Source organism: Diadema antillarum, unplaced genomic scaffold (genome assembly GCF_040938485.1).
Source record: "Diadema antillarum isolate AM-2024a unplaced genomic scaffold, OU_Dant_1.0 seq00002073_RagTag, whole genome shotgun sequence".
Taxonomy (NCBI): domain Eukaryota; kingdom Metazoa; phylum Echinodermata; class Echinoidea; order Diadematoida; family Diadematidae; genus Diadema; species Diadema antillarum.
The window spans coordinates 79,052-95,615 of record NW_027272720.1 but is presented as its reverse complement, the minus strand read 5'-3'; the positions used below and the strand labels follow the sequence as shown (position 1 = coordinate 95,615).

Sequence of the window (16,564 nt, the reverse complement as noted above, 5' to 3'; positions counted from 1 at the left end):
ACAAATATCAATATATTTTTAGAAATATTCAAATTGTCTAAATTCAACTTCAGCTATGAAAACAAACTTTTAACCTTTTTAAACATTTGAATAACCCCCATAAGAAATAAGAAACATATAGAGAGGGGAAGTGCGGACTATAAAAATTGCTTACGGGAACCAGGTAATCCCTGCGCTAAACCTATGGAATTCACACAATCTTGGAGGAAACGGGTTAAATTTGTTAGGAAATATGTAGGGCAATACCCAAAACCTTAAGTTCTCAATGGAATATGCAGCTCTTCTACTGGTAAACTAGTAGTTCTGGGAGAAAAAATGAGCTGTGACATAGTCCTACACCTGGCTCAGTCATTTCCCAAGATTTAAAGTATCTGAGCCAGAGTCACATGTCACTCTTTGCTATTTCTCTACAGGAGGTAGGACAGTACTAAAAAAATCCTTTACCAGAAATTATATCAAAGTATTTAATGAAAAGGTGCTTAAGAAAACTGGACTATTCCAACACACCTCCCTCAGGTCTGCAGCACAGACTAACCACCTGTTACCATAGGAAAACCAGTAAAAATGGTGTATTACTGTAAACATGCACATAATATGTCGTATTATGGGTCTGAATTTTAAGACTAGCAACCATGTACATTGCATTGCATTGTACAGAAACCTGGCGAATGCCCTGTGTATAGTCTTTGAATTCAGACATTATTGTTATGTACAAATTAAGGGCATTTTCTCATTTTTTCTGTTAGCGGATTTCTTGGAGCACCCCCTAATTTTGATCCTCATATATATACAAATGTCTGAGGAAAAAATGACACTTTTGTCCGGCGTGTCACGATTATCAGTATATTTGTCACTAAGCCACCCCACTAATGTTGGTGCCATGTTAACCATCGCCATAGACTGACAAGATATCTTGAACAACTACACATCATCATGATCACGTGTGCCAAATTTCAGCTCGATTGCTCAAAAAGTGAGGGACTAGATTTATACACAAGATTCTGTATGAAAAACGTTTTTGTATGATTTTCATGAAAACTTTCTTTGGGGCTGCATCTCCCAGAAAGTAGTGCTATTCCTGTAACCTTAGTATCCATAAGAATAACTAGTGGCTCTCATTGCGTGTTATACAGATGTATATCAAGTTTTGTGTACTATGTCCTGTAATGGCTTGCAAGTAGGAACTTCTTTTGCACTGGAGACTTTGAACTGCTCTTCAATCTAACATTAGGGAGCTTTAGATCTGTGACACAAATACTATGACGATGCTCAGTAGGCAAAAAATGGTTTTCTGCACATGCACCGGTAAGCACTATTTGGGCACCCGTCCCGCTTCATCATGAATATTCATCAGGCAGTAAGATACTGTACTAGTAAATGGCAGAACGCTGGATACGTGCCATAGAATGTAAAGACGTATTGCCCCGAAATATAAAAATCTCGAAAAATTGCATCAACGGGGAATGTTAAAACGTCTCGCCGGGAGATGGAAAAATGTTCAGTTTTGCCGGGAAATGTAAAAACGCTGCCGGGAAATGTAAAAATCATGTATTTCCACGGTATTACGGATACATGTAGATGATGAATATTCATGATGAAGCGGGACGGGTGCCCAAATAGTGCTTACCCACATGCACCAGGCTGCTGTTTCCATTGTCCAGCCTGGGAGGCTGCATTGTCTTAGCGTTCGCGTAGCAGATCTAAAGCTAGCTATTTGTTAGTCCTGTTCTGGAGTAGATTGGGTTTACTAAGAAACTAGACTACTATGTTTTGTTTTGTTCTGCGTGACCTAAAAGGATAGCTGTCACATTGTGTACATTTCTATGTTATGTGGAATCTATCGTGATGTGTTTATGTTTTTATATGTAAACTCGATTGTCACAAAATCATTGCTACTTAACGATGAAATGAATGCAAGTAATCCTTTCGACTCAAAAATATTTTTTTTTGTATTCATTTAGATAAAGTATTTGTTATATCATAAATCATCCCTATGTGTTTGTGATGTCCATTGCAGAACAAATGTCAGAAGCTTCATTTTTTTAAAATTTTTTTATTGAAAACATAAATTTTTAAAGCTCTCCTGGACATAAATCAGGGAATTGTGTCACTACACATCCTCCAGGAAACATAAAGGCAATTCCTTCATGCAGCTGCCAGAAAAGTGATTTCATGTGGGTAACAGATTTTAATTTGTGGTGCAGCATCATTATCATGTGATGGAACAGCTGCAGGGAGGTACTCATGACATGCAAATTTAAAGGGGAATGAAACCCAGATACAACTGTATGTATGTGGATTGAGTGAATGCAGCAATATTAGTAGAACACATCAGTGAAGTTTAAGTAAAATTGGTTGATGCGTTTAAAAGTTAAGCATCTTTCAAGTTTTAATGCATTTGCAGCAATTGCAGGATGAGAAGGCTACATTTTGTGACATCAGACATGGACGATGGTATAAAGAAAATACATTCAAACCTGCCTTGGCAGCCACTTGCCCTATATGGTCACTAAAATATCTCTCTCTCCCCCTGAAAAAGCTACAGTTGTATGTTAAAGACCCTGTCTACAGCGGCCACCTGTCTGTAATAGCCACCCTTTTGTCGTCTCCCTTGGATGGCTGCTATAGACAGCTTTGACTGTATGAAGAAAGCTCAACATCTTCACTCTTCTAGCATAATGGAAGAGCGCTGGACTTATGCCTCTGTCAGAAAGCTGGGGCAATAATGTACCCCTTGACATAGGTATGTAAGTAACAAGTTGAGGCAATGGGAAAGTCGAAACTTTTCACAAAAACTGGAATTTTGTGGAATTATCTCACACTTTTTGTATAACATTGTCCTGCGGTGACATCATGAACTGTAGTTGTCAGTGGCGGATCCAAAGGGGGCGCAAGAGGCGCACACCCCCGTTATTTATTGTTAAAAACAAAAGAAATAAAAAGAAAAAAAATGATATGAAACCCGGAAGTGGCACCAAAAATAAGTTACGCCCCCCTTTGCAGAATTCCTGGATCCGCCCCTGGTTGTCTTTTGATGTTGCAAGAAGTGCACAACAAATACAATGCGGTGCTGCACAACCTGATGTTTACCTCTGGTGCATATCTACTATACACAATACAGTGCACTCCCGTTACAACGAACACGGTTATAACGAAATTTCGTTATAACGAAGTAAATCTTCTGGTCCCAAAATTATCACCATTAAAGTCTGTGGTACAAAATTTGCTTATAACGAACACGGTTATAGCGAAATTTCCGTTATAACGAAGTCTTTTCCGAGCGCCACAGACAAAGAAAAACAAAAGAAATGTGCTCCATTATAACGAAATGCGAATTGCTTTCGAAAATACGTAGCGGAACAAGCATTTACAGCGTCTCTGCATGGGTGAACGCTTCACGCCACTGTGTGTTTGCTCCTTGTGTCACGCACAGTTTCTGAGGGGAACTCATACATGTATTATGATTGATACCCCCTCAAAATCAAACATTGCAACCTGATGACAATCACATTTTTAGTGACTTTATACTATTAAGTGACTTCAAACTTAGTAGCATCCAGTCTACACACTAGTTGTCACCTGTCCCTACTCCCCTCCCTCCTAAATCAACCATTTGTCTTAACAAACTAAACACCACAAGACCAGACACACATACACCCTCACAACAGACATACTGGTAGTTACATGTACCATACCATGCAAAATCAAAATCAGTTTCTCACAGTAAGTTTGCAGTGTCTACATATATCTCAGTGCTGCTTATATTAGTGTTTCAGTCAACTTTGCCAAGAGCTATTGTTAATGGACTTTGATCCATTGGTAAACTTTTCATGTTGGGCAAAAGTTCATTAATTTGACTACCTTTGATACATTGGAAGTTGCTGAAAATCAATTGTAGATCAGCATTCTAAAATGCTATGCACTGACTTTACTTGTAGTCGCAAAATGCTTGTGTGTTGTGTGTCTACATTGTAATTGTCATTATGCAAACCCCATGGATATGTTCATACATTATCTGGTGGAGTTACAGTAAATTGTTGTTTAAAGGACTCTTCTAAAAAGACTGCTGTATGAAAAGGAAACAGTGAACAGCTGAAAACACTGCTCACAACAAATGCCTCCGTCACATTGCATGCATGCATTCACATCAGGCCACACACATCAGCTAAGCTTTCTGTAACTCTCACAAAGCCAATTAGTGAAAAAGCTGTTCTTGAATTTAGGGGTATAGGCAATAGACCGTTTCTGTAATCTATTTTGATTTATGAATTTCTGTTTTCCACAGCCTAGTAATGGAGCAATTAATTCACCTGCTCCCTTCTATTAGGTTCCACAGGCAGGTATCTGCTTAGCTGTTGCTAGGAAGGGCAAGCCTCCTGCAAGCTTTATAGTTGCTATACAGGCAACTTTTATGAACAAAGCATGTACAGTATAAAATCTGAATACATTACAGAACCAGTCTATTCTTTATTTACATGGTTGGGTAAATTTGAACACACACACACACAAATTTCAGTTCAACTAAGACTTCAGGTGCAAATATTTTCAACTCTGTATTCGAACTGACCATAGCCAATTTGCAGCAAATACAATGTACATGTACATTACACGGAATATCATAACACTTACATTAGAGAATACCATACCGCACATTTTTCCATCCAATAAGTAAACATAACACCAAAGGATACACATTTTGTAGAAATATCATCAGACTTTCCTTATTCCTTCCTCCATCTAAAGATACATGTACATGTATTTACAGTTTACAGTCCATCTCACAATTTCAAGAATTATTGTTAGATTAAATTAGGTCCAGCTGCTCCTGATCAGTGAAAGAATGTGGTATGTGTAGGCCTGTTGATTGATGGACTTTGTTATAACCGGAGTCGCCTGTACTTAAAATGATGCTCTTTCATACTGCACAAGGGCACTTCAGTCTACAGATTACCTTTTTTTTTTTTTATCCACCTTCCTGTGAGAAGTATTACCATAGATTATCATGTAGCTGTTATGAATGTTGCCAACGCTAGAGTCAACATACATGTAATTGATTTTCATCCAAGTACGATTTCAATCTCTGGTTAACTGAGTATGGGATCAACAATGTTCATGACCATGCAGGTAGGAGATTCTTCCTGATATACCAATACTCAAACTTTCGATTTGATGTTGTATAAGCTCCCCATTGTGAAGAAAATCACACAGTATACACTGTATCATAAAATCTGCATTTGCTCACTTCAAGATCCTACCAGAATGTAAAATACTGATGTATCAGTGTCTTGTAGGTCCAGGATGTACCTCAGCAAGTAACAAACCAAAATAAAATGTGTAGAATCTACTTAAAACACAATGCATCCTTGCAATAGAATTCCAATAGAATTGGCCTGTATACACTTTTTAGAGGCATCTTTTTGAAATGTGACTGCAGAAATTCAAAGAAACACACAGGTAAATTAAACCCGTAGTAAATACAAAGGATAAAAAAGAATTGGTCATCAAAGCCAATGGTCGCAAGCTACAAAGTAACACCACTCATTACAGTAATATGAAAGCTCGCCAAAGGCTTGAGCGAACTGCTAAAATTATGTTATTTTTTGAGATGCTAACTGTTCTTACCATCCGTGGTCTACATTTTGCTGCAGTCTGGAAGTTGAAGGACAAACTGTTTGTATTTTAAGATATTCACTTTGTGTCTAGAAACAAAAAGTGCTGAAATGCAAATACAAACAGAGTCTTTGATGCCACTAAAGCCTGCCTGAAGTTTCTCAGCTTCCACAAATACAACTTTAGAGACATGGAGAGAGAGAGAAAAAAAGCATTGCATAATCATGAAGCCATATTTCAGTTGAATTCACCAAAGGTCAGACCAGTTTTGTCTTTTTTTTCCTCCCTTCACTTTCTCACCTTTACACTGCAGCAGCACATTTTCATTTCACATCATTCTCCAAATATATGAAGAGGTAAAGACCATTTGAGCAAACTTTATGTGAATTTGTAGTGGGGTGAAACAAATGAAACACACAGCAACAGACATGCTAACTTTGAGTACCGGTAATCACATGACAAAGGTCTTGCACTGTCATTGGTCTATCTCTCTACATGTTTATTGCACAGTAACAAGTAATGCTCACAATGACATGAAGACAAAACGATTTCAATAGAGGTAGTCAAATTTGTTTAGACATACCAGAATATACCACAAGCTAATTTGGTTGGTGTGACCAACACAAAACATGGAGTAACTTGAATTCATATGAGACAACTCCTATAGAACACGGAATATTTCACAACACAATAAAAAAAACACACACTTGAACCTTACATTAAATGAATCAACACACATGCTACACATATTGACAAAACCCTTTCTATCCACCTACATTCCCTCCTTCCCTCTTCCATCCATCAATCTATCCAAGGAATGTGCACTCTGACAATGAAACTGAATGATGCATCAAAAAGTCGAAAATTTCCTCAGAGGCAGAATTGCTCAACTGTAAAACACTGGGAGTGGGGTTTCAAACAGAAATGATTCAGTAGGCCTCATATTGATTTCTAACCTATTCTACATGTGACAATACCTGGCTTAGAAATAACGCCAACATCCAAACGTATACCTAGGAAATCGCTTCCTGAAATCATGAACAAGCAGACAAAAAACAAAAAACAAAAAAAATCAAGTCCTTCGTACAGAGATGGCTTGAACATATTTGTTTCCTCCAAAATGAGGAAACTTTGCAGAACGGCTAAGATTTCTCTACGGAAACCATGAAGGCAATGTTGTAACATCACCGAATGCCAAAGTTATCACACCTCAACTGCTAACAACAGATGTAATATGATGGCAGTGGAGTTAGTATAGCAAAAAAGGGCTGCTTAAAATGCCAGATGATTATGGCAAGAAACATGACTGTTAGCATTACAGTACATAATTGATTGTTTCCTCCTTCAAAATGCTAAATTTGAGGGAAAGTTTAGTGACTACCAATACAATCAATGTCTACCATTTATCAAAGTTGGCTGGAATTCAGTTTCATCAACAAGCAACTGGAAAAGGTTTCCATGAGATGACTGACTATGCGCATTAAACCTGCAAAATAAATTTTTTTCAAAGTTTCATGGGTTGGCACTCTAGCCAAAAGAGGACTGTTTTGATTGTAGTACACTGTTGGTCCCAATATTTACACAACTGCAGCTGTTCGGGCGGTGGCTTCACTTTTGTTTCATAGATGCAAGCAGTCCTCTGGCCTCATTGTTGACCTGTATGTAGTAGAGGTGAAACAATACATGCAGATAAAGAAAAGAAGTATTGTTACAGGCTGACAGCGATATCATGTCTGGCCACATCAGTGACATGCAAGATTGGGTCCAATCAAGTTTAACATGGATACCTTGTACAAGGTGGGCAAACAAGCACACAAGTTTTCATTCTAAAATATACATGCACACACTTTCAGCCAATAGGGGGAAAGAAATTTATGCTACAGTGCACTCCCATTATAACAAATACGGTTATTCTGAAATTCTTGTGACAGCAAAATCAAAATTCAGGTCCCAAAATTACCATCTACAACATATGTTTAGACACCATACTGTTCGATTATAACAAAAGTTCCATATAACGAAAGAAAATTGCTGGTCCCGAAGGACTTTGTTAATACAGGAGTACACTGTAACAGTAATTCATTTCCACTTTCCATCATTTTAGTCACTTAGTATTTTAGTAAGAATGCAAAGGTCAAAATTCGGCCCTGGACAGACCTGCATGTCTTCCTCCGTCTTTGCTGGATAGTCCCTGGCCTTTGTGAGGTAGAGGAGAGCCATTTTCTGGTTTCCCATCTTGTGGTATGTCTTGCCAATCATCAGCAGATTCTTGCTGTAGAAGTTTGGCGAGACTGTGTCGGATTCATTGGGACGGGACAAGGAGAAACATTTTGTATCACTGTGTATCTTTCTTTTTATTTGTATCTAGTACACTTTTGATGTATTTTGCATCTCTTCCGTAGAGACCCCCTCTCATGAGCATTGCGTAACAAGGGACACAACTTGCAACTGGTATTTGGATCAGAATATCTTTGTTTAAACTGCTTATCCCAATTCTTGAAAATATTTAATACAAAAATGATATGGCTCTATGGCTTTCATTCTTTCTATGTACTGTAAAACATTATGACTTATGAAACTTCAGAGGTTTCATGAGAGATTTTGTCTTTCTTTGTTACACAAGAAAATTTATTGCTCCCCCCCCCTTTTTCATTAAAGATGATACAATTTTTTTTTTTTTTTTTTTGGTGGTGGTGGTGGTGGGGATCTTTGTCAGAGCTTCATACAATTTCAAACTAAAAGAATCTTGTGTCCATACAGCCATATAATCTCTAATTCTATTCAAGAAATAGAATTAAAATCTCAAATGATATTCTAACTAATTCTAAATATGTCCAAATAGTAATATAACATAAAGGAAGAAAGTTGTTGTTTTCTTTAAAGTAATGTTTCAAGGCTGATTAAACCTTTCCTATTTTTTACAGAGATTTGGGGTGGCTGAAACATGAAGATGGTTACTCACTCTTTTCTGCAGACAGGAACTTCTGCAGAGCCTGTGATATTCATGACAAAGAGAGAAATAAAAAAATTATATTATATATTGGGTCTCCATGTTTCCAATAATAAACATGCTATGCAAGTCACATGACAAGAATCTATTTATGGGAATGTGTAGAATTCTACTCCTTTGTACAGCACTTATCTCTAAAGCCACTCTTGAACTTTTGAGCAGTCTCTCTCATAAGTGTTAGCCATGTTTTTATCAACCCATGGCTGGTGAAGTAAGTATAACTTTTAAACTTATTTCTTCATTGTATCTACACTGATTATAATGTACTGTAACCGAATTGAAGGAATATAATATGAAGAAAAAGATAACAAATGGCTGAACTACAGACTATATATATGTAAAGAGTGCACTTCTTAACTTCTAGGATAAATGAGTGATCTACATGCACATCATACTTTACTATATTATATCATCGCATTTCTCTCTTCAAAAGACCTTACTACTTAATAAAAATTTTACTGTTTATTTAGCATTCACAAATGACAAAATATTGGTCTTTATAATTCCTTAGCCTGTGAGTGAGGGGTATGGCAATGGTGCCTTGTAACTGTATGCAAAACAAGCTGCCCTTCATTTTCATTTTATACCTCTTCATAAGTTGACGATGGAGGGGTTGAGAAGACGACAGCTGCTATCTTCCTCTGGTACCACGCCATGTCGGCAAACGTGAAGCACCTAAACCAGTGTCGAGAATGAGAACGTTTAGAAAGAAGCATGCGTGCTATACAAAGGAGAGGTTTTGCTAGCAGCTCTAATTCTGCACTGCCCTGTTTACATGCTTGTTCCATTCAAATGAATGCCAAATTTACATCATTTTACCAGAAATCCTCATGTACTATATATCATACTGCAGGTATTAGGTGGCGACAAAGAACCCCTGGCACTGAATATGGTCTGGAATTGTAACAGATATGCTAAGTGTTCTTGTACAATATAACATTCATCCCAATATTATAAGGTGGGTTGCAGATTCAACATGCCACAAACAGCATTATGTAATCACAAATTGTCCTATTACACTTGGATCCATGAAATCTTCCATTTCATCTACTCTGATGAAGGTTATGGGTGTGTACACCTGTAAAAGGAGGAGCACTCATAATTGCAGAAGCAGATGAATCAAGGGGTTAAAGTTCAAATAATTTAACATTCTAGCAGAACTAACACACATATTTTGACAATTTCTGGAGGGGAAGAAAAAGTTGCATTCAGATTCAAAATATTTGTGTGATTTTTTTTGTTTTAAAAGTAGGAGAGATGGTGTTACCAGTACTTACCACATGACAATACTAACATACATGCTGTCCCCTCACAGACTGCTCTATGCAATGGTAATAACTGCTGCAGCTTTTCAAGCTCTGCTTACTTCATATTACTAAGACGTACGTAAAACTACAATAGAAACTTGTACACAGCAAAGACATTATTTCTTGGGAGTATACACTTGTAAATTACAACAGGTAAGCCGTGGAACAATTTGTGTTCTACAACCAATTTCCTTTAGACGTTACCACAAAGAAAGTGAAAGATTAAAACAAAGGAATTAAACAGAGAAGAAGTGGAATGCAATCCTTTCTTCAGCTCTTTTTGGTTCTGCACTCACCACAGTCCAAGCAAATGCACTGATGTCGCATCTCGTGGGTTTAGAGTGATTGCTCGCTGCAGGGAGAAGACAAGGTAAGATGATGAGTTCAGACTTTTGTCTCTGATGTGGCCATTTTGCCTCTGATGATCATTCTGCTAGGATTAAAAGCTCAGGCCCCCTTTGATTCAATTTTACGCTGCCGGCTCTCTATCACTAACAAAAAGTTTCCACCAGCTTTTTTTTTGTCCCTAGATTCAAATTCCAACTGGAGGAAAACTTTATAATGTCAAGATACAGGTGTCCAAATGTCCTGAATCCTATTGACTTTCTACTTGTCTGGGATCTCAAAATAATGCATAGTTCACTACAATCCATTAGTCGCCTAGAAAATAAAACAAAAACAACATGAAACTGCCATCACATTGATAACATTACTTCTTACATCAGAAATACCATATCGCTTTATATGCTAATTAAGAACTCCCCATGAACAGTGCGTTCTTTTTATTATCAACTTGCTAGACACCTGTGGAAAAAAAAAAATCTTTGTGTGTATATCTTTTGCTTTCTGGGGGCTTTTTTTTTTTAAAGAGGGCCATTACATCATTTGACACTACTAAAATACAAATGAATAAGGGCATAAACAGTTGTCCTGTAAGCTCAAAATCCATGCAACAGTCCAATGATTCTTTTCGATTAGCCTATTATGTATAAAGAACATCAGGCTTTTTGTGGGGTATTCTCAGCACTGCGCAGCGATCTCGATGGGATTACCTGGAAGTGATCTCGGATGATGAATGCATTTGAGATTTTCTGCTTGGTGCCTTCATAGTCGCCCACTTCACTCAGGCATATGGCGTACCACTAGGAAGAGAAAACATGTTGTTCATAGAGTGAAAGGGTGTTTAATCCACAGCAGTAACACATTACAATGGAACCTTGTTATAACAAGGTCATATATAGCAAGGTATCTCATATAATGATGGAATTTTGCAGGTCCCATTCTTACTTTGATGCTCTTTTGTTTTATCCATGGGGGCATTTCATGGAGCATTTTGTCACATTTTTTTTTTTGCCATATTTGCTCTCAGCCAATCAGATGCAAGGATTTCAGTAACGTATTAACAGTTTTTCAAAAAACAAAAATAAAAATCTGACACAATGCCTAATGAAATGCCCCCTGATATGATACCGGACTGATATAACAAGGACATTTTAGTGGTTTCATGCAGCTCATTATAATGAGGTTCTTCTGTAGCAGTATCCCTACACAAATTGCTGACCAACATCACTTAACTTGTTGTTTACTGGAACAGATGCAAACCACAGTAGGTATATGACCATTTTCTACGTCATGGCAGTAATGGACTAACAAGACACATTTCATCTTGTCTTTTTATAACTAGTACCATTCTCACTGATATGATAGTTCATTGATATGAATTCATAAGCTTTGCTTGATTATGATAAAATGTGACATTTATGCACCATGACCTCTTCACAATATGTTGTTGGGTGTTTTCTTTGGACTGTAAACAGAAGGCACATCAACTGATATCTATTTTGGTTTTATTATCAAATTATTTATTTATCAGTTTTGCTTTGGTCTTTTCAAAACTGGTTATGGGATTAAGAGAAAAATGAATTCCAAAGAAGTGAAATACACATGTATAGACAAAAGATATTCCAAAATTTGACACCAGACAGAATGCAGTTGTAACGGATGGTATGTAGTTTAATTTGATACAACTAGCTATGGCCACCCAATATGTTGTTCAATCATTTTGATTAAAATAATCCTTTTCTTAACTTTCTTGATATTCCTACTTTTTTTTTCAATTAACTTGTTAGTGGTAGTTCTGCAATTGATTAGAACTACATTATTCAAACAAATTTCTCTTGGAAATAATTTTAAAGTATCACATTTCAAACAACAGAAACATTTAGAGTACATGGAGAAACATTTGTACTGTATTGCAAAATGCACTCTCGCTGATTTCTCTGAATCACTTTCATCTTTTAATCTTTTTGGATAGTATTTAGTTTGCCAAGATCTTCAGTGATTCATTTTTGATGGATACTTGATGTTTACTATTGGTAGCTTTTGTTTAAGTAGGAAGCCTGATGGAAAGTAGTCAAAATCCTCTTAAACTGACCTTGTGGGCAGCAAAGTTGTTGTCGTTTACTTCGAGTGCCCGTTTTGCAAAGTCTAGAGCCTCATAGGTGAACCTCTTCTTGTCTTCTTCCTTTGTGCTAGCCAGCTGGGCAACACCCCGACAGGCCCTGGCCAGCCGCCAGAGCAACTCGTCATCACTAGTGTCCTTGAACCTGACCAGGTGGTCGTAGAGCTCCAAGGTCTTGTTGTCATTGTACAGGCGATCTGCTTCCTCAGCAGGTGACACTTGAACTGGTTGTACTGCAGGCTCTGGCTCTGTAGTGAAGATAAAAAAAAAATGTTTTAATTACCTCAGGACTGGAAGCCAATTCAATGTATGCATTGCTCCTTCAAAGAGACAAGCCATTATCACTACCCAAGTATTTCCACATTCAATATGTACACCAGGGCTGAGAAGGATACTGCGAGTAAAATGCCGTATGTAAAGGATTTACAGACTTGGCAGGACTTTATGATTAATCACATATTGCACTTTGTTCTACATGGTTGCTAAGGATGTATTGAATGCTTGTAAGAAAACAACCATCAGACTGAATGCTCTAAGAGGAGATGTAATGCCTTGTCTACCGGCACAGCTGGTGTAGCCAAGGGACGTGAACGAGGAACCTCATAATTGAAGGTCACACCCATTGAGCCACAACAGCTCCTCTTGAGCTTGTGGATTCTGATTCATGAGTCAAGGAACTTAAATCCACACTACCAAGACATTGAGCGAGGTGAACGGAATGTGAAGATGGGGAATGCATAACATACACAAGTCTGACATCAAATCGTACGATAAAGATACAGACAAGCCAAAGTTCTCAGAAAGGGGGGGGGGCTCAAAATACCTAGCACTGAGAAAAAGAGGCCAACATCAAACAGATGGGATGCAGCTAAAGTGAGCTGGAGAGACCAACCAATGATTAAATTTGTTGGGGAAAATATGGAGGTACAGTTGTACAGAGGGGCAGAGGGGAACGGAAAGAATATCAAGAAAAGAAATCAGATAAAAATTGGTGGTATTCACCTTTAGGTTTACTTGACCATAGGCTGAGTGCTCTTGACACTCCAAGACTTGAAGACAGGAAAGATCCCAGTCTGAGTTTGGTGGAGTGTCGGGCACAAATCTGCCACAGCCGGGTGACCTAGCCACAGTTCACAGAGCCAAACATAAGCAAAGGGGGAAAAGTTTGTACCACATGGATTGTATCCAAATAGATTAGGCACATTAAAATGAAAGCATTCACCATGCAGCTTTGTAATCACTATCCAAGTGTATTCTCCCTATTCAGAGCAAAAATATTCACTCAACATGACAGGATGGCTGAGTGCAGTTTTTGAGCAAGGCTGCAGTTGACTTGCAATGCATTAATATTATCACATTCGATGAAGTACCAACCAGTAAAAAGTGCTCTCACAAACACAAGAACAGTTTGTTTACAGTGACATGATAATTTGCAGACCTGTGAGAATGATAATGAGTTATGCACGATGCATCTACATCTTCTTCTGCTTTCATTTCCTTACATTTTCTAATGGAACCACTATCTTCACACTGCCCCAGCCCCTTCCCACCTTATCTCTCTCCCTACTCCCTTTCCCCTCGATATAACCTACACTATAGACACAACAGATCCCTCCTTATCACATCTACCCATCTTCACACACACACACATCCACACACCTTATCAAGGTCTTCAAATATCAACCTGTCTACTCACTAGCACTCTAGTTTTTAAGCAGGAGACCCAAGTGATGGAGTAGATATGAAACAAATTGTGGACCCCACATTCCCTGGAGGCCCTAACCATAAATGCGCCTAAGTATAATTATCAAACTCCCCCCCCCCCCCCCCCCCGACATTTGACACGATCCATGCACAGCATATCTCACCTAACTTTATACACAGCCCTGTCCCTGTGCTAATCTCAACCTAATTGTAAATTTGATACTACAGAAGTACAGTATTTAAGTCAGTATTACAATCTGAGATGTTTCCATGGCATGGAGTCCATATGTTGTTAGACCTCTACTATAAACAGATTTTGGCATATTATCTGTAAGTTACACTTTTCTAGCTCATAATATGTAAACATATAGCTAGGCCCTAGAACCTGCATGTAAACAAACTAAATTTGAATACTATTGTCACCATCTATCCTACCATTATTGACATTATATTCACTCACGGATTTATTACAGTCATAGACCCTAGTTTGAATTCTTAAATTTTTTCCAAGGCAACACCTTACTATCTTGGCATGAACGAGCAAGCTTCTGGCATGGGGAAGTGTCTACAAGATTTTGTTTTTCCTTTTCAATTGTTGTCTAATGTACAAGTATGCCACTTGGAATTACCCTGCCATTTTTATTTTTTTTTGTTTGTTTAAAACAATACATAGAAATTTAGACCATGCCCCTCATCTTCACCACGTTATTAGATCTAACATTAGGACCTACAACTTTTTTATTTTAACAAAAAAGCACTAGCCACTGCACTAGATTCCTCTAATTTTCAAAAATGAGGTGAGTAAACTGACAAAATGGGCATCTAGTACTACAATTCATTGTAATCTAACTATCTATTACAATTCAAGATGTGTCATTTGATCTTATGTGAGGTAAGTGCCATCTAATGTTTTAAAAACAAGCAAACAAGATTACCAGTAATGACACACAAAAGCGAACTCAAGAATAGTCGGGATAGCGCCCAACACAGGTGCATACTTAGTACAGACGACTGACACATTCATTCATTGCACCATTTATATATACTAGTGAGGCGTGGCGAACGGCTGCGTTGAAGAAATCATGATTGCGATATTTGTCATACCTTTATCACGTTATACAGAGGAGCAGAAGTCAAACGACGATGCGCAGAGTGTGCCTGACGAAAGAGAAGGGAGATATTCCTAGCGTTAAATCTGACAGCCATCTTCTTGGGTAGGATATCAGCGCCACAAATACGGAGCCCTACCTGGCTAAAACACTACCGTAGACCACCGCTACACTACTTATACACTGATGCGCCGCCCGCGGCGCTCCGGGGCGGCACGCCGTTCAACGTCTAGCTACACTAGCTAGCCAAGCTGGGTCCGTCCCCAAAACTCGACCTCAATCCGAAAATAACCTCTTCATGCATAAATCAACAACTTGCTTCGAAAACCGGTGCCGTCTCCCGTGCCGTCTGCACAAACATGATGCTCTCTCCTGCATTTTTTTTTTTTTTTTTGTAACTCAGGAAAATATAAGACGAGCCACGTCCAGTTCCGTAGAATAATCAGATTACCATGATTACGTTGTCTTTTCGTCCGTCAATAGCCGAAACCTTCGTGGTTTCTTCTTCTTTTTCTTTTGATCGTAATTAATCATGATCATCATCACCATCATCATCATTATCATGTCATCATCATCGTCATCATCATCGTCATCATCATCACCATCATGTCATCATCATCATGTCATCATCATCATAATAATATTAATCATCATCATCATCATCATCATCATCATCATTAATTTCCTTCTTCTCCTTCTTCTTCTTCTTCTTCTTCTTCTTCTTCTTCTTCTTCTTCGATGTTCTTTTTCTTTAAATCAATAGAATGAAGGATCGAAAGGAAGAAGTCGAATCTCCACCCCACCTCTTCTTTCTCCCTCCTCTTCCCCGGGTCCTCTTCTCACCCTTTTCAAACTAGTTGACCGGCAATTATTCAATGTAATGATGATGATGCAGTGGCGTATCTAGGGGGGGGGGGGGGGGGGGGCAAGGGGGGCACGTGCCCCGGGCGCCACTCCGTGGGGCGCAAAAAAAAAAAAAAAAAAACGAAGAAGAAGAAAAAAAAAAGAGAAAAAGAAAAGAAGAAGAAGAAACTCACCGGAAGGGGGGGGGGGGGGCAGAAAACCAAATCAAAAAAAGATAAAAACAAAACATAACGATGACTCGGACAAAATGACAACGTTTATTGTGTTCACACAAGAATTCCATGTTATGTAAGCTGAAATACAATTTTCGGCTCGCTCGCTGCGCTCGCTCTCTAAATTTTATATAGAAGAAGGTAAGAACAAAATGTGATGATGAAGCGGACAAAATGACAATGTCTATTGTGTTCACACATGTCATTTTATATTTAGCAGGTAAAATGTTTCACTGAGCAGCGGCTGCAATTTCTTTCGTTCTGAAGCGATCGCCAATCGGATCAAA

At 38.2% G+C, this 16,564-nt stretch overlaps 1 protein-coding gene across 1 annotated transcript; it reads right to left on the bottom strand.

The window, feature by feature from the left end:
• Nucleotides 1-6,113: 6,113 nt before the first annotated feature.
• LOC139713836 (regulator of microtubule dynamics protein 1-like) lies at nucleotides 6,114-15,352 on the bottom strand. The gene is made up of 9 exons (XM_071625543.1): nucleotides 15,197-15,352; nucleotides 13,391-13,508; nucleotides 12,362-12,636; nucleotides 10,980-11,069; nucleotides 10,224-10,279; nucleotides 9,208-9,295; nucleotides 8,573-8,603; nucleotides 7,768-7,901; nucleotides 6,114-7,266 (listed from the first exon to the last, which is right to left on the bottom strand). Exons 1-9 carry the CDS (start codon nucleotides 15,296-15,298, stop codon nucleotides 7,219-7,221), a joined length of 942 nt encoding a protein of 313 aa, XP_071481644.1. The 5' UTR covers nucleotides 15,299-15,352; the 3' UTR covers nucleotides 6,114-7,218.
• Nucleotides 15,353-16,564: the final 1,212 nt, after the last annotated feature.